Source organism: Cervus elaphus, chromosome 12 (assembly GCF_910594005.1).
Source record: "Cervus elaphus chromosome 12, mCerEla1.1, whole genome shotgun sequence".
NCBI lineage: Eukaryota > Metazoa > Chordata > Mammalia > Artiodactyla > Cervidae > Cervus > Cervus elaphus.
Window position 1 is genome coordinate 57,394,973 of NC_057826.1, and position 23,626 is coordinate 57,418,598.

A 23,626-nucleotide genomic window follows, 5' to 3' on the forward strand; every position below is an offset into this window, starting at 1 on the left:
AAAGAGAAGTCAGTGAATAAAGTCTACTATGGGATTGTTTGCCTGTGTGACAGCTAACATCCTGTAGTGTTTTCTGAGCTCTGACCATGAGCCACAGGGTAAATTTCTTATATGGCATCTAGCAGGCAATGGAAGTTAGTCCCTTCCTTTCCCCTGTAGTTTAAAGGAAGCTGAGATATCTTCATTCAAAATGAAGATGGGAAATACAGCTTACATGCCAGAACATTGTAACTATGGCAGAAATTACCAATTAAGGTTTCTCTGAGAGTGAAAAATACTTTCTTTTTCATTTTTAGAGAAATATAATCTTAAATACCCTAGAGGGCATGGCAACCCACTCCAGTATTCTTGCCTGGAGAGCCCCATGGACAAAGGAGCCTGGCAGGCTGTGGTCCATAGGGTTGCAAAGAGTTGGACAAGACTAAAGCAACTCAGCACAGCACAACCATCTTAAATAGGAGAATAGCACAGGCTGCCTATCCAGCTCCCAACTGTGAAACAAACGTACGATGATTCATTACAGTTTACTCCTGTCACTTTCCCCCTGAATGATACTTGGATGTGCTTGGCCTGATGTCTGTCATACAGCCGGGTGTGCACTCAGGCCCTGGGCCTTAGATGCATGTGTCATTTACAGAATCCAAAGGCCTGGAACATCATGGTCCTCAAAAATATAGCCGCCTCGGGGAAATTCTCCAGTGACCGAACGATTAAGGAGTATGCCCGGGACATCTGGAACATGGAGCCTTCTGACATAAAGATTTCCCTGTCCAGTGAACCCAGCGGTGGAGTGAACAAAGCCAATGGAAAGTAAGTCGTAAAATGTCCTGAGAGAAAAATAGCTTCTTACTGGACTTGAACATTTTTACAACATTCTTTGATTTTGTTTCATCTTGTTAAATAATAATCTAGTTAAGTATCTCTGGGAATTGGGAGGGAAAGTGTATGACTCTGCTAGGGCTAATAAAGTGTCACTTCAAAGGCTATATGAGTGCCATATCTCTCTATTTTGTAGCAGATTGGGGAGCAGACTAGGACTTTCCCCAGTGCTATTCGGAAGGCTAGAAAACAGCTTGGAGCTTTTTAATGCCTTTTAAATTAACTAAACTGAAATACCAATTATTTAACTATTGGAGCATCTTTCTTATACTGCTGTCTAGGTCCAAATCAAAGACCACCTTATCCACAAATATCCTCAGAATGTAGGTAACTGTACATTTTTAGATGGGATCAAATTTTTACCAAATTCTCATCCTCCATGGTGATGTTCCTGCATGTTCCCCAAAGGAGACTATGATAAGATAAATGAGAACATCCCATAATACCCAACATCCATGCTTCCTTTCCCTTACTAAAATGGCAGGTGACTTATAAAAATGTCAGTAAGTTCAGCTCACTCAAGCAGCCCGATACAGTTTTACATAAAAAGTTCACATCACAGCTGGTGTCCAGACCAAGTCTTCGCTCTCTGCTGTTCTCAGACTTCACGCCCACTGCTGGCTCAGGAAATCTCTGCAGGAAAAAGACCTCGATGATCTTACATGCCTTCCCCACCACGTGGTCTTAAGTAAGCCAAAGCAGCCCTCACTGCATTTAGCAAAGCAACTCTTACCTCACGATATGTAACAGTGCAGAGCTTTTACAAAGGGAGTTGTGTCGGAAGCCAGGAGGAAAGATCACCATCTTCACCCTCTCTTTGTTCCTATATGCATTGTGGGCAATTTCATAGAGCTGCAAGGGGCAGAAAGACAAGGACTCAAAGGCTGATCCTTCAAGCTGTTGTTTTGTTTTTCTAATCTAATTTTCCTGAAAGGGTACAGAAACAACTGTCTTAGGGAGTTAGTTCCATTGAATTGGTGATGTGGCACCCTCCATATCTCAGGGTGGCTGCCTGTATAACCAAGGAAGGCAAGTTGCACAGCACACAGAACAGTGACAAGACCTCATCGTACCCCTGGCCATACCTCCCTGCAGGGGGACAAGGAACTGCAGTGGACCCCAACTATTTGTCTAAAAGAAAACGAACAGCATCCCTATTTTTAGAGCCACTGCAGGAAAGACTGCCTGGAAGTTCCCAGAACATTCTAGGATCTTCTCTACATTTGCTGATCCAGACCCCAGATGGGGAAGCAGGATCCCCCACAAACACTCCTTTGAGCTGAATAGCATAGCACGCTGATACTTATTGTATACACCAGCCAACACAGCAACTCAGGATGCACAGAATCCCTTATAATATCAGAGACCCTTCTTTCGGCACTAATCAAAGTTTGGCTGGCTGAGAAAATGGTGAAATTAGTATGTTTCCATCAGCCACTGAGCTTAGTATACCTTTTTTCCAAATTCCAAAGGTACTGTTTTGTCATCCTCACCATGTATGATGAGAAGGGGAGAAGACAGGAATTTGACACTAGGAACAAGTGGAAGAAAAGTATTCAGTTCAAGAAATACATTGAGATTTCTCCTCTTTTAAGTTCAGGCTTTAGCAAAACATGAAGTTCACCCAAAATAAAAGACACTCTTTATATCCCTCCCAGGAATAACAACTTCATATATAATAAGCTTCATATAGTGACATTTTTCTTCCAGCCAAGATTCTTCTATTTACTCATATAATTTAATCAGGTATTTAATTTATTCTTATGTGATTTTTTAAAATAACAAAAACTGAATTTGTACAGAATTAAAAGAACTTCACTTTTTCCTTATTCTACCTATTTCATAATATGTGGAATGTTTTAATTAAAATTTTTTAAAAAAATTAACAAAACCAGAAAATAATAAGAACTACCACAAGACCAAAGAGAACTCTTTGTAGCCATTTATTTACATTTCCCCGTAAATGTACAGGATGGACATGAGATGTTAACAGGTTTGACTAGCTTCCTGGTCAACTTCCTATTTGCTAATTCAAAAAGGCCATGACATGAAGAATGGCAAAAGCCCTTCCTTGGCCCCTCCCAAATTCTGATACCAGCCACCCCTGCCACAGTGACTCACCGCTACTCCTCAGGATGTCAGATTCCTCAAGTGTGTTGAAATAGGAAAACACTGATAACGACTGCCTGTTTACAAGCACTCTAGATTCTCCAACTGTGAGAAGCTAGCTTGCCACAGTCTAGTCATTGGACTTGCTGTTGGGTAGTCGGCTAGATGGTGTATGGATTTTGGTTACATGGGGAATAAGGCCCAGAAGTCGGAGATTCCTCCAAGGAATGCTAGGTTAGACCCTACAGGACCTTTAAAAGATCCTAAAACACCATAAACTACAAACCCCTTCATAACTTCAGAGAAAAGTACTGAATTGGTAAAGTTATTAAGTTAGACCTAAACATAATACCAAACACTAAAAATCTGTAGACACTTTACCCCAAATCCTACTGCCCATCTAACAATTCTCATCTACCTATTCAGTAAGTTACATGATAATTACCCCCCAGAATCTAATAAAGGACATCTTTACATGATTAACTTACTTTTCATCATTGGGGAAGACTAGTTTGTCTTTCCTCAGGGAATCCATAACTGACCTTAAAAATCCTGGAAGTTTCCGGTAAATCTATTTTTCAAAAAGAAAAAAAATTAAAATATGGCCTAAAGCTATGTCATTTGTTCGAGGTTCTCACTATGAACTATAGTAGTATAGAGTGTAGTGACTTTCTAAATATACTAAACTTTTTTGGAAAACATAACTTTTATGATTTTAAAAACAATTCACATTACTTTCACTTTCACACTTTGGAAAATACAAGAAGGAAGAAAAACAAAATCACACATGATAAAGTAGACAGTGCATGGGGCTTCCCAGGTGGCACAGTGGTAAAGAATCTGCCTGCCAAAGCAGGAGACTCAGGTTCTGTCCTTGGGTTGGGAAGATCCCTTGGAGAAGGAAATGGGTAACCCACTCCAGTATTCTTGCCTGGAAAATCCCATGGACAAAGGAGCCTGGCAGGCAACAGTCCATGGGATCACAAAGATTCAGACACAACTGAGAACTAATAGGTTCACATTTTCACATTTGGTAGAGAAATGGGTACAAAATATGCAGGTTGAGGCCAATAAAGACAGACTTCTGCTTCACAGTTTGGACGTGAGCCTGCTGCTTGCGCGAACCCACGTGGTTCCCCAGGGTCTGTCTGGCCTGTATTTCTGGCATGGCTGCAAAGCAAGGACCCACATTCAGGTGCGGTCTGGAGATCCTAACACTGCTTCCCTTTCCCTCCCCTCCTTTGCCCTTATCAGTGCTAAGGGCAAGATTTCTTGTCTTCTCTTTTCTTTGTCTTTAGTTCTTCTACCCCTGGAATCAGGACTCCTCTGATGAGAGCTCAATAAGAGAAGTCCTTTAGCAGTTCATCTCAGGTTCCGGAGGAGGGAGGAGAAAGTGGGTTTCTTTCTCAGTTCATCCACTGCCGTGATCCCTCACTCCACTCCAGCCAGGGGTGCCCCTCGGGACTTACAGGTCCAACTCCCCTCCAGCCCAGACCACAGTGAGGGGCTCCTAGTTGGTCTCCCTGCCTCCTCTCTATTCTGGAATTGCACCAGATAATTTTCTTTAAATCTGCTGTTACAGATTGTGGGGAGTGGAACTCTATCTATTTAGAAAAACAAACAGCTCCTATCTTGGCTGCAAGGCCATCCACATCTGGCCACAGTCTTTCATCCCAAAAGCTGTCTGCCAGGAGTTAGAAAAGATAGGACTGAGTCCTGTTTCCTCCTTACAGGGTGAGTGGCAATCGGGCAGGCCACTGAGCCTCCACCTCCCTCAGCTCTCCGTGGAGGCAATGGTGCCAGACTCAGGTGCTGTGAGGATTTAAAAGGAGTGCAAGCTCTTACATAGAGGTCCTCCACGCCTCTCGAGTATCTTATAAGACAGAATCGCCCCATTCTGGCCACATGCCTTGGCTCACCTTCTCCCCTCCTGTCTGTGTTTCCTAACTGCTCTCCCTCTCCCTCACCTCGCTAAGAAATGAGCTTAGATCCTGTCTCCTTGTAAGTCTTCACTGATCACACTTGTGCACAAGACCGTTCTCTTCCCTGAATTCTCCTGTCCCTGAGAATTACTGTCCCTGAAATTACTGTTCTGGGCCTCCCCCAACACAAGCTTAGTCTCCTGTGTACCTGAGTGGGAAAAAGAAACAGGCGTTTGTTGAGTACCCATGTTTTACATGATTATTTTACTTAATTCAAAAATACAAATACACAAAATCCCTATGCAGTATCAACCTCATTATAAAAACAGGAAAAATACAACAAAGGAAAGTGGTTTACCAAAGTCATAATTGGTTAATGGCAGAGACAAAATTTGAACCCAAACCTATCTAGCTTTATGAAGCCCAGAGTCTTTTTCCACTATGCCATGCTGCCTTCCTATTCCAACTAACTGATTCCAAAGTGATACATGGAAATCCATGTCATTACTTTATATCCCTATCTCCCCAATTGCAGAAAACTTCTTAAGGGTTAGTACCTATGCCTTTTACTGTATCTATGTCTCACACCACCTACACTTTCTTATTCAACAGTGCCTTACCAACGGCACTCCACTGCTAATAAAAACAACTAATGGCCACTGAGTGGTTACTCTCTGTCAGCACTCTTACACGTGCTTTTCATATGTGAATTTATTTATCCCAGTAATCTTGAATAGATTTAACAAAGCATTAAAAGCTTAATTAGCCCAAGGTTACATAGCTGTTAAGTGACACCGTGGAGAAAAACCCAGAAAGTCTGACACCAGAGCCATGGTTCTTAAAGAAAATATATTAAAACCTTTCTGTGAAGGTTTCAGAGATCTACCAAGGCAGTGAGGTCTTCAGTGGTCCAGACCCCAGAGAGAAGGGATGCCCAGAGAGGTGAGCCTCACACTCGACACCACTTTGCTCCTTGAGCAAACTGCCAAGTCAGAAGAAAGCCAGAAAGTAGAGGCAAAAGAACACAGATGAGATGACACAAATAGAAAACACAGTAATAGCCGAATATAATTACCATAAACTTCAGACTAAGGGTTACATCTGAGGTGAGGCTCACTGCTCTGAGAAGTAACATTACCGGAGACTTCCAGGGTGCCAGGGGTGCTAATTTCTTGACTTGAATGGTGGTTACATGGAGGTTCAGTTTATAACTATTAAATCATAGATGTCTCTATTATGTTCAATTTCAGAATTAACAAAATTTCAAAAAAAAAGTCAATGGAAAACTTGTATCTAAACTGTAACATGTCTACAGGCTAGTGAATTTATTAGTAATTATTCAGAGTAATAGTAACAGATGTTCAATTAACTGTCTTTAATATTTAATTGTCTGGAACCAATTTAAATGGTTTATTTATTGAATCTTAAATTACTTAGCATTCAGTATTTTGGATTGTAGAGGGGATTCCTGTAATGAGTTGAGCTTAGAGGGTACAGACATTTTAAGATTATGTGGTTCTGTGAATGAATGAGCTGTCCTGTAATGAGCTGAAATAGTTAAGCAGATTACAGAAACTTCTATGATGATTTACTGTATGAGAGATTCCAAGGGTAGACAGTTGGATTTAAGCACCCTTAAGATGCCTTCCAACAGTAATCAACAATTTGCAGATTTGGGCTACATGTCCCCTCTAAGAATCTCACCGCTTTCTCTCTCATTTACTAACATTTATATAGAGGTATTCATGGGGTCGCAAAGAGTCGGACACGACTGAGCGACTGAACTGACTGACTGACTGATATAGAGGTATAACTGTAAGCAACTGAGCATGAGACATGGAATGAAATTATGAAATTAGCTAATAATGGTAACAGGTACAACAGATAAAAAAACCACATCTTGTCAGTCAATTTTTTCTAATTCATCTTCTTGGAAAGATGGTCTTCTCCACCTGGGATGCCATGCAAAACCTTTTGGCAGCTTCTTGAATTCTTTAGAGACTTTCTTATCATAAAATAATGAAAGATATGTGGTTGACATTTATAGGGCTAAATATGACATATGAAAGGTTTATTTTTCACTTTGAAAAGGGACAATAAATAAGTGAACCAAAGACAAGTCTATCTATTAAAAAAAATCATAAAAGAGAAGAGGTGTAATTTAGTTAATTGGACGAGGGGTGGTGAAAAAACCTTTAGCTCTTAATAAGCCACTGAAGGGCTTCCCAGCTGGTGGTAGTGGTAAAGAACCCGCCTGCCAATGCAGGAGACATAAGAGATGTGGGTTCATTTCCAAGGTTGGGAAAATCCCCTAGAGTAGGGCATGGAGAAACCCATGGACGGAGGAGCCTGGAGGCCTACAGTCCATAGTCCATAGACACGACTGAAGCGCCTTAGAACAGCACATACACAAGCCACTAAATCTACTAGAAGGAAATAAAAGAACAAAAATACAAAAGCCATTGTGCCCTCCTTTAATAGTAACTGGCTACTAACCTATCACAAGTTAGAATAACTTAGAAATATATAAGACTAGTTAAGAAAGGGAAAATGGTTAATAAACAGCCTGCCTTTGACATCTTGTAAAGATGTATGAGACTCACCTTTAACAAGGGATAATTGATACTTGCAACCCATATGTTGGTAAATGGAGCTTCCAGGATAATTGCATCAGCTGGGAATCCTTGAAAAATAATAAAAAAGAAAGAACTCCCCTACCATATTTAAATACTATCTCTCCTAAATAAGGGATCCTCATCTTGTACGTGAACTACCTGCATCAAAATCATTTGTGAATCATAATAAATTGTTAAATTTGTGAATGCAAAGTAATGACCCCACACCAGACTTCGGTGAGAAGTCAGGATCTTAGGGGTGGGAAATGTGAGAATGGGCATTTTTAACCAGCACCGCTAGAGATTTCATTTCTGTGCACGTGATAAAGAAAATCACTACCTTTAAAACAAGCAGATTTTCATGACTTGGATAATTTAAGAAAGCAAAGGATTATAGGAAGGGAGAGTGTTCTGCAGAAGCTGATTAGGTTGTTTTGGCCAACACTCTGAGAACAAAAGATCAAATACTGAAGTTACCATATGTGGGCTTTAAAATAACTTATTGACAGTAACAAATGGTAAAATAGTGAAATAGTTATCTTACTGCCACTCTAGAACTCTATGCCCAGTAAAAATATCCTTTAAAAGTGAAGATGAAATAAAAACATTTTCAGACCAAAGTTGAAAGAATTCCTCACCAACAGACAGGTGGAAGAAAAGTCCCAGATGGAAGCATAGACATGTTAGAAATAATAAAGAGTAAAAAAAAGGGGGGGTAAATCTAAATATTGACTTGATAACATAAGAATAATAATGTTTTATGGAGTATGTGATATAGAGAAAATTAAAATACATGGTAGCATAAGTTGGGCACTTAATGGATTTTAAATGTTCTAAGATAATTACATTATCCAGGAAGTGAAGTATTCATTTATGTGGGAATTTAGTTCAGGCAATACAGCACTGTCAACACTAAAGGAGCCAGGAGAGCTTAAAGGAGCAATGAAATGATGTTTGCTTTATTTCCATAAGTAATTAAGATTGTGTAGAGCAGGTGACACGCTTTAAAATGTTTATGTAACTCACCCTGACCTTAAAGTTTAAGATATAATGCAAGTGATTACAAGCTTTCAACGCATGTCAGAATCAAATCACCTAGTCCTATTCATAGAGTATCTAGTTCATGAAGACAGCCAGGATCCAAGATACCTGTGTTTATAACAAACACCCCCAGGAGATTCTGATAAAGGCAGTTCTCAGAACACTTTGAGAAACACTGACATATTACATAAGGAGGGCTGCAGAAAGCAAGTCCTGCCTACTGTTGCATAAAGTATAATTTCCCCCTTCTGTAGCAGATTACTCCATAACAATACTTATTTATCACTTCACATGATTGCTCTTTTAAGGTAGTTTTAACTCTTTCCTTAGTATTTACTTTTAATTTCATGCCTCTAAAAACCAGCTATTGCTTTATATTAAATACAAAAAAAGAAAGTTCATTACATTATCCAAAGCTGCCTAAAGTTGGGTGCTTGTAGGTATCTCTATGTTCAGATTGTATAGAATAGTCTCTTCACTGTTTTTATTTTCCCATCTCAAGCCGAGAAATTATATCATGTAAGCATTTTATCATACCCTTCTCTTCTAGAACTTTTGCAGCATTTGTTGCAACTCTGTAAAGAAATGAAAATTAGTACATGTGAAGCAGTGACTTAACAGTCAAGTAAACAGTACAAAATGCAACTTCAAATATGAGCATCTGATGAAAGCTCTTGACCCTCAAATGCACATAAACACAAAATCTTGCTCAGGATTTCAAGGGATTCCACTGGCCCTAAAGAAGAATCCTTTCACTTAAAACTCTCAAGGAGAGTTCTGGAATGGGCTTCAGTGTCATAGATAGCCATAGAGTTACACATCCCCTTGAATTACAAACAAGCACACTGAGGTATAAGGCCCCTAGCCACTTGTGGAACCTGAGAGAAACTGTCTCCTAGCTCAGGGGTCCTCCTGCTGCTCACTGCTGCCTATCATGTGACACTAACGCCCCAAGGGTCCACCACGACCCATCTTCAGACCCCACTTACCCTGTCCCCAGAGAGTGGCCCCAGAGGCACACAGGGGTGGGACCACTTCTCGCCTTGGTCCACTCATAGACACAAACTGCATCTGCAGTCAGTCCATCCTCCGTGGGTGTACCCGTCGAGTCCCCGAACCCTGCCCACGAGGAAAGGCAAACAATATTACTACCTCCAAAATGAGGGCCATCAAAAGGCCCCTGCTTATTGAAAAATTTTTGTACACTGTTCTTAACACATACCTCTGTAGTCAACAGACAAGACATGAAAGCCACCATTACTCAGCACCTGGATGACAAAGGAGCTGTTATCACTTTAATTAGGAGATGCAAACAAAAAGGTGGTCTCACCTCCTCAACACTTCCATAAGCCTGGTGGTCATGGTTAATAGGTAGAGAAAAGATCCATTTCTGAAATCTGGTGTTTGACTTCAAACTTAAGATCAGACTCAACAGGAAAGAACAGCAGAGCAGGTCACACAGCCTGGGTCACACCCTAGCTCCGTCACTTACCAGCTATCTGACCTTGGTCAAGCCACTTAACATCTGTGTAATCTAGTCTAAGAAGTGAAAAACAATACTTTCAGGATGGTTGGAAGATTGCATGAGATGATGTATTAAAGTACCTTGGGGACTTCCCCAGTGGCCCAATGGTTAAGAATCTGCCTGCCAATGCAGGGGGCACTAGTTCAATTCCTGGTCCGGGAAGATTTCACATGCCACAGAGCGACTAAGCCCATGCACCACAGCTACTGAAATCCATGCAACTGGGAGCTTGTGCTCTGCAACAAAAGAAGCCATGAATATGAGAAGCTGGTGCACTGCAATGAAGAGTAGTGCCCCTGCTCGTTGCAACTAGAGAAAACCCACACACACAGCAAGGGAGACTCAACAAAGCCAAAAATATAAATTAATAAATGTAAAGCACCTTGAAAGTGTTAAGTCACTCAGGCATCTCCAACTCTTTGCGACCCCTTGGACTATAGCCTATCCATGGAATTCTCCAGGCAAGAATACTGGAGTGGGTTGCCATTTCCTTCTCCAGGGGATCTTCTGACCCAGGGATTGAACCCAGGTCTCCTGCATTACAGGCAGGTTCTTTACTGTCTGAGTCACATAGTGAATATCTTTTGTAGGAACTTCCTGAAGGTAAGAATGCTACATAGAGTTGTAGTAGAAGCAGTCAATAATGGGAAGATATTCGTATTAAGTATGAACAGATAAAGAGTTAATATTGATCAAAAATAAATCACTTGATTACATGAAACCACTTTCAAGCCCTGAATAGATAAATGAGAAAAGAATATAAAAACATAATTTTAAATGAAGAAAATACAAATGACAGATGACGAGAAGGGAGATAAAGGGGGACAAAACTTTACTATGCAGGCACTTTTAAAGTTTTATTTAGTTCTCACAACAGTCTTAGAAGGTAGGTATTATCTGCATTTTACAGATAAAGAAACAGGGCCTTGGAGAACTTAAGTACCTTGTTCACACAGATCCAAATGGCCAGAACTTGAACCACAGCAACAGAACCAAGATCACACCTGGGCCTGCCTGGGTTCAAACACTGTGCTTCCCCCCCAGACATAGATGTGGGAGAAAAAAGAGAAAAGTGAAAGTGTTAGTCGCATCCAACTCTTTGCAATGCCATGGACTGTAGCCCGCCAGGCTCCTCTGTCCAGGGAATTCTCCAGGCAAGAATACTAGAGTGGGTTGCCATCTCCTTCTCCAGGGGATCTTCCTGGCCCAGGGATCAACCTCCGGTCTCCTACATTGCAGGCAGATTCTTCCCTGTATGAGCCTCCAAGGGAGCCTTTAGATGTGAGACCCTGAACTTCAAATACAACTGAACTAATGATGAAGAAGTAAATGAAACTTTTTAACATTTAAACTACATTCTTTCCAAATAAGTTATCTAAGACACAGGGCAGTTCAGCATCCAGGGAAGCTGGAACACCCATGTGTTGCTTGTGGTTCCATAAGTTGAAGAACCACTTGACAACTTAAACAACAGATCCTACTCCCAAGAATTTATCTCCAGGAAAAAATTCCAAAAGAAGAATAAACTACCTGCTTAAAGTTTTCTGTAGCAATACTATTCTAAAAGAATTTAGGAAAAAATATTGTATCAAAGAGCAGTAGAAATATTTAAGTAAATAAATAATTGTCTATAAATAATGGAGAATGAGCACCCTTTAAGTTGGTAACTATGACATCTATGGGAAAACATCAAATAATATTCTTAATAAGTAAAAGAGCACCACATAAAATTATATATATAAATAATCAGTAACATAAAAACTTTATAGAGATTAAAAACTAGGTGGGAACGGCACATAAATGAAAACATTTACGTGCTGTATGATTGAAGTGATGAATGAATGAATGAGAAAGGGGGAGAGAGAAGAACAATTTAATAATGACTTAATTATTAAAAGAAATTGCCTATCCAAAGGAAACAATGAAGAGCTAAGGAAGTTTGGCCAGGCTGGAAAATGATGACTATGGTCTGTGGAATCCAGAATCTGCCCGGAGGAAGAAGTCTTATCATAGCATCCCTACACATCCCACCCACCACCAGGAGGATCTGGCTACTCTTCACATCTACACCTACGACTCTGCTCCTTTCTATGCACATAGGAGACATACAGTTGAGCTTTGCCAAGAGTAGAAGGGGAAAAAATACATATTCTCACAGTCATCAGCATCACACCCTCCCACTTGGAAAGTACAAAGAGTGGGGTGTAGAAAGCAAACCTAAAAATTAATAGGCATCATCACCCCCGGCAAAATGGTAATCCAGCCCACCCACCATACAGGGTGATAGAGAAGGGAGGAATAGACAGGAGAGGATGACCCTGTCTGAACAGGGGAAGGGGGGTGAAGATGGTGCTAGAGTGCTGAGCCTGGCAGGATTCTGGACCCCATTCATGCTGTTAAATCAGGAAAGGGCTCTGGGGTGGGAACTGGCTTGTGGGAGGAGAGATCAGGTCCTGGGATCAATAACTAAACAAGCAGCCAGATCACCTGAGGGAGGGATTCCTAAAGACCTCATGAGAGTGTGGGAGGGCTAAACAGTAGCTCGCCAGCCAGCTCTGAGTCAGACATAGTGAGGCGGACAGCCTGCCATCTTCCTTACGCTGGGAAGTGCAGGGGCCGCCCCAACAAACCAGAGCAGGTACCAGGCTGGTGAGGACACCAAGTTGTGGCTGGCCACCTTCCCTCTGCTGAACTTTTTGTGGGGCCAAAGAAGAGCCTGAATGACGTAAGAGCAGACATTCTATGTCTTTATCCCATACCACAGAAAGGTTGCTCCTGGTAGAAGGAGTAGCTTTTGCACTTAATATATTTTCTCAACCAAGCCCTCAGAGAAAGCAAAGAAATGTGTCTTCAATTCCTTCTGGTGATGAAAGGAACAAATCCATGCAAGTGTTTGAGACTCAGAGACATTGACATCTGTTTCAATCCCCCAGGGTCAATTTAGGAAAAGCAGTGCATTCAAGGGACTGTAGGTCCCAGACACCACCACCCGCCCCCTTGCCCCCACACCAGGGAGCTCTCAGGAAATAACCTGGCTGTGGGCTAAGGAAGACCTTAGGGCTGTAGCCCAGAAGAGAATAAATGGAAATGTAAAATTGGTGCCTTGATGCCCCTTCAGACATACCTTTACTAGCTTGAGTCTATGAGAAGCTGCCCTGTAGAGAAGGTTTAAAAGAAAAGGTAAGAATTAGGAATTACGATGACACATTCAACAAAAATCACTATCATGCTGCTGGCATCTGATCTCACTACTTTCTTTTTCAGGTAAGACAAATAAATAACCAGGGGAGAGGGCACTACTTCTTGGTGCCGGAGCCCCCATGCCTGCATCAGGGTGAACTCCCTGCCTTCCCCACGGTGAGCACCGCCTGCCCAGACCACTAGCGCTTCACAACATAAGCATCTGATGAACTGCTGACCATCCATCTTCTTGCACCGCTGCACAGCAAAACCTATTTCTCAGAATACTTCTAGAAGCTAAAGGAACATAAGTCCCAGAAAGTGGCTTTTCAGGAAAAGGGATAACATAGCCAAGTTCACTAAAGTAAGATCTGCCTACATCCTGTCCGCTCTGCCATGAGGGACATGATGAAGTGAGGACAGAAACTCATAACCCTGGAGGTTCAAGAAACACTTTCTTCCAAATAACAATAGTCTGCTCTCTATGAACCACACAAAAGGGAGAAAAAGATGACTCAAAAGACAGAGGAGTCTTTAAAAACCATTTGAATTTTTAGAGCCACATTTCTTAAATATTAGTGAGTCATGAAACCCTTGGAACCTGTGATTAAAGCTATGGACCCACTGCCCTGAAAAATGTATCTGCTCTTCAAATTTCACGTACAATTCAAGGTTGGGAGTTCACAGACCCTCTGGGGCTTCTACAGATCCTAAGTCTAGAACCACTGTTTTCATCTAGGTTCCCTGTGACCTGTCATTTGGCCTCCTTCCAGCTCAGTACTGCTGGAAGCAAGCTGAGACTTCAGGACAGAGGAAGGTAGCTAGTCCCGAGCCAGAAAATCTGGGAGAACTGGGGGCAAGAGCCGATTCACTCAGAGGGCAGACGTTGATAGTGTGACCCACAGGACACGTTAAAGAAAAGTACATTGTAACACCGTACCCAAGTTTGCACAACGGGAATAATGTTAAACAATGTTGAAAAATGTTGGTTTCACAAGAAATCTCTGTAAACGTGACTCTGAGGCATAAACCTCAAGAAAGCCCCCTGAGCAAAGGCAAGGCTTGAGAAAGCCATTGTCTGACACAAAAGACAGTGAGTAAAAGAGACAGAGGCGAGGGAGCTGAGGGGCAGAGTCCAGAGCTTGTCACTGAGTTTGAAGTGTCCCCCCCCACAGAGACTGGGCAAGGTCTGTGGGTCTCTGAGGAGCATCACCCCTCCCCCATGCTGAGAGCCACAGTCAGAGCCAATATTAGTCACCCACCGTAATGACACAGGCCCACAGAGGGGCTGGCAGCGCATCAAAGAAGAGTCAGGCTTCCAGGAGGCACTCTTTGTTATAAAGCAAGGTTGGGATGACAGGAGTGGGCTGCGGCATCAATATTCCAGGCTAGAATTAGTCAGGTGGCCCCCCAGAGCCTGGGATCAGAATTCTAGGGGATCTCTCCTGGAGATCATACATTTGATTAAATCTCCATGTGGTTCTGTGAGAAGACCATTGATGTGGAAACTCTTCTTTATCCTGCATACCGCATACATATTTCCTATCAAGTCATCCATGGCTTCAGTTCATCATCTCCAACACTCTTACAGAATAAAGCAACACTGCCTTCTTTGAAATCAGTATCCACATTTTGAAGTTTGTCTCCCTTTCAGGTAAGGATCCACATTATTCTACATATGGAATATATAGATTTTTTTTTTTTTTTAAAGAGAAGCCTATTGCTAGAATACCCTCAAATTCCAACAAATGGAAACAAATGTGTGGAAGGATGCTCACAGAGTTAAAAACAGCTCTGCCTTTCATTCCCCCACAGGAATGAAACGCTCTTTTGCTCTCTTTGAGGGAAAAAAAAATACAAGCAAAGGCACTGACCTGTGTTGTGCACTGCCATGAAGATAAACAATAATTGGGTTGCCATCACAGAGGGCTGCTTCATACCAGCTCCGGCCCTTCCCCTTAGCATCCTCCCCCCGGCAACTGGGAACCGTGTGCCTGAAAAGTAAGGCAAGGTTTTAGCCAGCATGGACATAGAGGAGAATTCTCTATCCTCACCAAAAGTCTAAAACCTCCTTGTGTCAATCAGATACATATTTATGTATATGAAACATATTATATACAAAACCACCTGGGAAAGCCCATATTAATTATTAGAATATATAATAAGTTATAGTTTTATATGTAAATATTTAATCTATTTATATACAAAAATTTATCTGAGTAATATATGCATGGGCTTCCTAGGCAGCCCTACTGGTAAAGAACCCACCTGCCACTGCAGGAGACATAGGAGATGCAGGTTCGATCCCTGGGTCAGGAAGAGCCCCTGCAGGGGGGCATGGCAACCCACTCCAGTATTCTTGTCTGGAGAATCCCACGGACAGAGGAGCCTGGCGGGCTATAGTCCATGGGGTCACCAGGAGTCAAACACAACTGAAGCAACTTAGCACGCACACAGGCAATATATGCACATGGTACCAATTAAAATATAACACCACGAACATCTTATAATGAAAATTATTACTGCCCTGGCTCACCTCCCCCATGCCCAGGGATAACCCCTTTTAACCATTTACATTTTAGTTCTGATTCCTACACCAATTATGCTTCCAAAACTGCAGTTCTTAGGTGTGGCTTACTGAAATGCAATCTATTGGGTGGAAACCCGTAAAAGATAATAGATATTTGCCACCTGCTATGGGTTTGGTTGAAGAAACAAGCTGGAAAAAAGTTAAAGGGAAACCAGTTTGGGTAGGAGAAAAGAACTTAAATATGAAATTAAGCTATTCTTCTCAAGAAACCGAGTGACCTTGTGATTTTAAACACCTGAGTGAGCTCTAGTCCCCCCGCCCCCAACTTGTTAAATCAATGAATGAACTCTGATAATACAAATACTACCATAGACACTGGCCACATGATGATGAATCTTCAATCCTCCAATCACTTAGAGGCAAAAAGTCTGACATCAAACCCCCAAGGCCTCCGTACCAAAAAGACAGGCATCACTGCCAGCTAGATAAGTGGTCATAAGGACAGTTGACTCACTCAGCCAAGGGCGGATGGGGCAAGAGCAAAGAATAAAAATATTTTCAAATTCCAGCACTGTCAGTGGGACTGCATCCTACAGATTAGAAAAAAGTTATGTGAACCCATTTTGGTTCCTAAATATTCCACGATCACATGTTCAAACTCAGGGAGGTGAAATATACAAGAAGGCAATGGGAAACTGGCAGCCAAGAACAAGCAGGTAGAACCAAACAGAAGAAAATGTTGAGATTAGCACAGCAAGACAGACAGTAGGATGTTCATGACGTTGTTGGACAAATATTTATGGGGTGCCTTTGCCAAGCACCATGCTGAGCAATGAAAACCCACTAACCATGCCCCCACCTATGAAGTTACTGTCTCGTAAAGAAGACACACATTAATCAGATAATCACACAAGGAATAAGGCAAGGAAGAGAACGACCCAAGGCACCTGAAAAGTGAGATTCTCGAAAAGCAAATTCAAGCAGGTCAAATGTCAATACAAAGGGAAGGTGTGTGGAACAGCTTCCTCCAAGGAACACCGACCTCGCCACAGCAAGTAACACAGCACTGCTCCGCTGTGCCCTGTAACATCATCACCCGCCCACTAAGCACCCCAGTGTCCGGCCAGCGCACTCACCAGATTCCCAGAATTACCCCAGGTTCGACTTTGATGTAGAAGTTCACCGTGTGAGGAATCTTCAGCTCTGGTTTCTTTAAATCCACAAGAAATGGTGCTTTGACTAGAAAGTAGAATTCATTACCAACTCCCAGAATCGAAGTCCATGTCGTTTAATCACAATCCAAAAAAGTAATTAGCCTCATGTTTGACATGTTTCTAAGTTATAAGCACTACACTCAATTCTGAGCAAAGTATTTTATTTTATAAACTAGGACGAGCCCGCAAAAGAACTGACCCCACAAATACTCTAAAGCTAGACTTAAAAATAGCACCAGTGTGGCAGCCCCTAATAGAGTTTATTCCATTTTATCCCTGTTTCAAGTGAAAAGCAAAGGAGACCATTTACCTAAAAAATAAGAGGGTATTGAGTTTGGGTAATGAGTTTGGGGGCAGAGAGGTTTGTTTTATTTGGTTGGATGTTTTTTCTTTGGCTGCACCGGGTCTTAGGTGTGGCTCTCAGGATCTTCAGTCTTCCTTACAGCATATGGGATCTGTAGTTGCAGCATTTGAACTCTTAGTTGTGGCACGCGGGATCTAGTTCCCTGATCAGGGATCGAACCCGGGCCCCCTGCATTGGGAGCATGGAGTCTTAGCCACTAGTCCACCAGGGAAGTCCTAGTAATGAGCGTTCTGCTACTTACGTCATGCATTACTTTTGCACTAAGTAAAACATAGTCACTAGCCATACACCATGAAATGTCCAAGATCAACATAACACTTAGAGACACGCAGGTGACAGCACTGTCTGTGACTAGAAGAACTGTCTGCCACACTAACACAGCATTCAGTAGAAACAACACAGGAAAATAGATTTCTCACATCAACCTGTCTCTCTCTAGGGATACAAGCAAAAAGAGGAGGTGAGAAGGTACAGAATACAGAAAGCACTAAGGTATCCAGATTCACAGCTAATTTGAAGGCTGAGCTCCAGGATTGAAATCCCACCCATAAGGCCATGGTTTGCTGTCTATCCCAACAGTTCACCAGGATTCATCCTAGACCCCAAAAGCAATGTAATTAGGTTTCAGACAATTTAAGTCTAGCCACAAAGATGCTGACATATCTTTCTTACTATGTCATAACTGTAAGGGCAGTGAGTTCTTTAATTGGGAAAATATATATATAAAGGCAGATTCACAAAAGGTACATACTTACAAAAGTTTACAAAAATCAGCATGTGCATCAGAGGAGGGCAAATGTGTTCTTTTAATGATTTACTTGTAAAGCTGTCACACAGAGTGGCAATTTTCCTTCTGAGTGTGGAACAGGAGTGTGGGAAAGATCTGTAAGATATTGTGAAACAAATAAGGTATTCAAAATCAGTCCAAGTTTTGTCTTGGTTTGTTTTTCCTTTTAACGTCCAAATCAAATTCCACAGACTGATACTGGGAATTACAGGCAAGCTGGCATTTAAGCAAAATCCTTTACAGAACTGTGTGTAATTAGGGCAGATCCAGACCAGTCACTATGGGAGAACCAGGAGAGGAAAGGACAATCAAGCCCCCAGTCAGCTGCTCAAGCCCCGGTATGATGGGATAGGAGAGGTGAGGACACGGATGCACCCAAGTCAGACTTGCTTTCTCAGTGTACCCCATAGAAAGCCAAGATGGACCCCAAAGTCGGCAGGAAACAGGGTTCAGACTGTTCAACAGCTGCTGCAGTTTTTAATCACAATTCAGTGCTGTATGTGCTAGCTATTATTAGTATTAGCCTAAAGCTGTGAATGAATAATCGTCAGATTCCCCCCTCCTTCTGGCTGAGTCTTGGGGAAAAAATGAGCCAATGCGAGAAAAAAACCCACTTCTGAGGTGAGTGGGGTCGTGAGGAGCAGGGTGGAGTGCAGGGCAGGACCTGATCAGGTGATGGGACACGGGGTGAGTGGTGCAAGGGGAGCCACACACATCTTGTTTATTCTACTGTCCCATTGTCATGAACCATCCAGACTGGGAGCCACCAGCAGACAACTTATGATTTTTCCATGAGGGCTCACTCAGGCCACCTGTCTCTAGTCACATCTCCCATGAGAGTTGAGCATCTCCTGAGCCTTTTAGAAATAAGGGATACAGGAAGTCACTGTCACCACCTTCCACTCCAGTTTTTGTTCACATCATTCCTTAAATGAATCCCTTTCCCTACTGTGAAAGGTCAATGGGAAGACCATCGATGTAATCAAATTATGAGGTTGTGGGGGGCTGGGAAGCATGTGTGATGCACTGTTTCCATGTCCTGATTTCTCTGCTAGACCAGAGGCATCTTAGAAGACGTTACATGTACAGGTTAATGTAGTTTGCAAATGAAGAGACTGAAAAGTCTGTGACCTCTTCCCAAGGTCACAGCGCCAATGAATGGCAGAGCCGCGTGAATCCAGAGTTGCATGATGATCTCCAGTGAGCTGTCACAATCCTGGTGAGTTCTCCTTGTCATCCTTGAAGCAAAAATGAGCCCCAAGAACGAGGCTGGGCTCTAGCCAAGTCCAGTTCTTACAGAAAGTTATATCAGGATCCTTTTCTCTTCTGCATCCTTGCCCCTCTCAGGGTCCCTCCTTCCTCCCACTCTCTTCTTCCATCCTGTTCCCATATTCTCAGAAGATACCAAAAGCATCAAAGAAAGACCTCTAAAAAAATTCTCCCTGTAGTGTAATAACTTAAAAATCAGTGCATTTATACATATTTGGAAAAGGCATGGAGGCAGAAGATAATGAATCTCTAATGAATTTCCAGCAATTCTATGGGGAGCAGAAAAGATAAGCAGGCTAAGGGTGATGGACAGCTCTTCAAATACATCAGCCATAGGCAACTGCATACCCATAAAATCAGCAAAAAAGAAATGAAAATGATTGTTTCATACTTTAAAATAGCCTCTGTGAAGGTGGTTGGAAGGAGAGGACGTTGTTATTCCAATTTTAGAGATAAGATACTAAAACCCAAAGAAGCCACTTTGAGCCACAGATCAAGCCCAGACAGACAGGCAGAACTGAATTCTTATGCTCCCTTCCAGTTGGCTGGATCCGGTTTTCTTTCTCCTGACTCTCTGAACTCCCGCTACCCTGCATGTTAGTCTCCCACTAAGTTGCCTTTTGAAGGTAGCAGGGTGCTTGGGAAGCAGAGGCAATAGAGGGAAATATGCTTCTGTTTTTAAAGAATAATTCATACTGGACCCTTCTCTCAAATAGCTCAAGGCACTTCTCTGAGAAGCGCTGTGGGAAGAGAACACAGTGACCAGATCCCTCCGAGCATCAATAATGCACAGCCGCTCCTTTTAACTATGGGGCTGTCAGTTTGACTTCCCCTAGATCAATAGGGGATCAAAAGTCACCAGTGGCTAATAGACCTTATTTGAGCAGAGGATGCGGTTTCAGTCCAATCCTTGCTCACGGCCAGCACATCAAACAGCCACCTTGAAGCTTTGGTGTTCTTTTGCCTACCCTTTGATCAGCTGTGGCTGTAACTGCACAACCTCCCACAGGGGCCACAGAACCTAACTGGATGATTCTTACCGGCGCTGGAAACTGAGCTGCTACAGAGCCAATCATTCTTGCTTAATGCTCAGAAGTACCAGCTTTGGGAAGCCCAACTCTGACCACAGTTGGCAAGACAACAATTCCAAATGTTAAGACATGCTGCACAGGCATCCTGTGCCCATTCATCCTACCAACACATACTGATCACCAAACACCAAGTTACCTCTTTCTCCTCCCTCCTTTCCTCCCAACCAGATCCCCTCTTTCCTTCACATCCACTCAAGTGTCCCTTCTTTTTCAAATCTTCTCTAGACAGATCTTCCCATGGTGACTTATGCTCTCTTTTCACCCCTCCCACTAATTATAGTCAGGGCCAGAGTTTGACCCTTAATTCTTTGCTGATCTTTTTTCTCACTATTAGCCCTGTATCCCCAGTGACAAGAACCACGTCCCAGCTAATGCTGCTTTTACTTTCCACTCTGCCTGGCACAGGGCTGTTGCTCTTTGTTGTTTAGTTGTTCAGTCATGTCTGACTCTTTTGCGACCACATGGACTGTAGTCCACCAGGCTCCTCTGTCCATGGGATTTTCCAGGCAAGAATACTGGAGTGGGTTGCCATTTCCTTCTTCAGGGGATCTTCCCAACCCAAGGATCGAAACTGTGCCTCCTGCATTCCAGGCAGATTCTTTACCACTGAACCACCAGGGCAGCCTTGGGCTGAGTGCCATAAATATCCATTGAATGACAGGTTGAGAACAGAAAAGAGTGTATTTCTTTTGTAAAGGAGAAGTATGCAAGGCTTATTGGTAGCTTTGGGGGACAGGGAAGGGCTTCCTTCTCTTTTGAGTAGGAATGTGAGCTCCCCAAGAGCAGGGGTTTTGCCTGTTTTATTTATGGCTGTGTGCCCAGAGCCCAGGCAAGTATCTGATAGCGAGTGGATGACCAATACACTGGGGAGGATGGAAAAGTTTGTCAGCCTTCTCATGGGGATTTTCTAAGTACCATTTCTGGAAATGTAAAGGCTGGAAGTGAAATAGGGAGAAATAAAAGGGAAAATAGCCCTTTGAGTTCCCCCAACTTCTTTCCTGAGCATGGTTTCCATTTTTCTAACTCAAAGAAAATCAGCAGCAAGAGATTTACTCTGCTGGGCCCATCCATGTTAAGAAGTGACTACATCTGATGAGACTTTTGTAAGATAAATCCATCCCCAAGGCATTAAAAAATAATCACTGTAAATATCATGGTTAAATGTTCTCCTTGAATCTCATGACACATCACAATAGATCCAGGGCTACAGGCCATCCCAGGCACACACAGAACCCTCCAAGAATGTTTGCTGATCTAACCAGGCTCCATGAAACAAAAAGGATCTAAGATGCTGGATTTCAGTCTGCGCCTCAGTCTGACCTAAATTAGATCAGTAATTTTCAGCTCGGATGAAGAAATGCTCAAGTATTTTATTCTTTCAGAAAACATCTCAAGACTTATTTTTAGTAATTAGTATTTAGAAATAATAGGGAATTCCCAAGTGGCACAGTGATAAACAATGCAGGAGAAACAAGAGTTTGATCCCTGGGTTGGGAAGATCCCCTAGAGGAGGAAATGGCAACCGCTCCAATATTCTTGCCTGGAAAATCACATGGACAGAGGAGCCTGGCAAACTAAAGCCCACAGGGTCCAAAGAGTCAGACATGACTGAGCCACTGAGCATGCACACATTTAGAAGTAACAGAAGATCCCACCTCCCCATCTCCACTCCTCTATCAACAAAATGGGCTGTTCTCTAAAAACGCAAAGCAGCTTTGATTCTCTGTCAAATAAGTGTTAAATAACCAGTCACCCACTCTATAAAGAACTCAAAAGTAAAAGGTGGTAAATGCCAGCTTTCCCAAAACAGCTGTTTCAGGGATGTAAGGCCCACGATTGTGAAGTTTGAAAAATGCAGCCAGTCAGGACATTGGGCCTGGTGTTCAGATCTGATACAAAAGGGGGCTCCAGCCTGCACTGGGGAGCCAGGGAGAGCTGCACTCTGCCCCCTGCCCTCAGCCACAGCAGGAAGAGAAGACAGGGAATCAGGGTTGTCTTAGCCACTCAGATGTTCCAAATTGAGGTCTCCTATGCCTGGATGTGATTCTTGGATATTTTGTAGTCAGCAAAAGTTAAGCAAAACAAAACAAAGGAATACAAAGAAGAAAAGTAAACTAAACTGCCAACACCTTCCCACACCAACAAAACAATAAAATACCCAGTCTCTTGGGTCTGGGTTCTCCAACCAATACCTAGATTCAGTGCAACAAGACTTGTGACAGGATTGCTTGCTAGTCATTCAGGTAGTCAAGATTACTGCTCAAGCCAAGGATTCATGGAAGCAAGAAAATTTAAAACCTGCTGACCTAGACATTTCAGATTTAAAGGATGTAAGAACTTGGCACAGGCAATGCCAAGTTATGGTTTCGAAGTACTGTGCATCTCTAGCATCGTGGAGAGGTCTTCCTTTACTCCACGGCAGAGTTCACACTCAGGGAGGTGGTTTTCTGACCCTTCCTATCTATCCAGATAGGCCCTTGGTCTAACAGAATGCCATCCAAGACAACAACACAGATTATTATTGTCACTAATATTATCCCGCTGTGAGTAAAATGTCAAGGTAATTAAGAGATTGATATGGAAGCCTGAACCAGCTCTCTGGAACTCCATTTCGGAAGCACCAAAGGGATACACGTTCCTGAAAAATCGTAGGCTTGAGTCTCACTGGCGCTGGTAGGGGCTGAGGAAACAGCCGTCCAAGAGCCCTGGGGGCCTGCAGCCCCCCGGTCCGCGCCGGGTGGTACCTTCCCTGCCGCATCCCGGGCAGCGGGGCGTACAGCGCGCCCGCGCACTCACCGCAGGTTCCGCACGACCATGTGCCACCACGCGGCCACGGAGTCCCGCTCGTCCGGCTCCATCCCGCGTCGCGTCCCGAGCCGCCACCACAGGAGCTGTCGCAGGCAACCGGGAGCCGGGAGCCGTGCCCGGCTTGCCGCCTCCTCCGCGAGGGCGGCGACTACCCGGGGGCCCTGCGGCGGGTGCGGCGGGGCGTCCTACTCAGCGCCGGGCGGGGCGCGGCCGAGCCGGGCTGCCTTCGCGCACCCTCGGCCGCACGCAGTGATTTGTGATAGGAACAAGTGACCTACTCTTCCAGCAGGCC

At 43.1% G+C, this 23,626-nt stretch overlaps 2 protein-coding genes across 2 annotated transcripts in view; one reads left to right on the forward strand and one right to left on the reverse strand.

Moving 5' to 3' along the window:
- PYGL (glycogen phosphorylase L) overlaps positions 1 to 14,889 on the forward strand; it is a 51,401-nt gene extending 36,512 nt beyond the window's left edge. Inside the window, exons 20-21 of the mRNA XM_043918980.1 lie at positions 638 to 810; positions 13,356 to 14,889. Of these exons, the coding sequence (XP_043774915.1) occupies positions 638 to 810; positions 13,356 to 13,359 (177 nt within the window). The 3' untranslated portion in view covers positions 13,360 to 14,889. The remainder of the gene's footprint in view (positions 1 to 637; positions 811 to 13,355) is intronic.
- ABHD12B (abhydrolase domain containing 12B) lies at positions 810 to 23,558 on the reverse strand. Its single transcript, XM_043918981.1, has 13 exons — positions 23,323 to 23,558; positions 18,135 to 18,262; positions 16,938 to 17,040; positions 15,146 to 15,265; positions 13,216 to 13,246; positions 9,789 to 9,834; positions 9,556 to 9,685; positions 9,104 to 9,141; positions 7,514 to 7,593; positions 3,477 to 3,559; positions 2,332 to 2,410; positions 1,613 to 1,731; positions 810 to 1,512 (listed from the first exon to the last, which is right to left on the reverse strand). Exons 1-13 carry the CDS (start codon positions 23,382 to 23,384, stop codon positions 1,485 to 1,487), a joined length of 1,047 nt encoding a protein of 348 aa, XP_043774916.1. The 5' UTR covers positions 23,385 to 23,558; the 3' UTR covers positions 810 to 1,484.
- Positions 23,559 to 23,626: the final 68 nt, after the last annotated feature.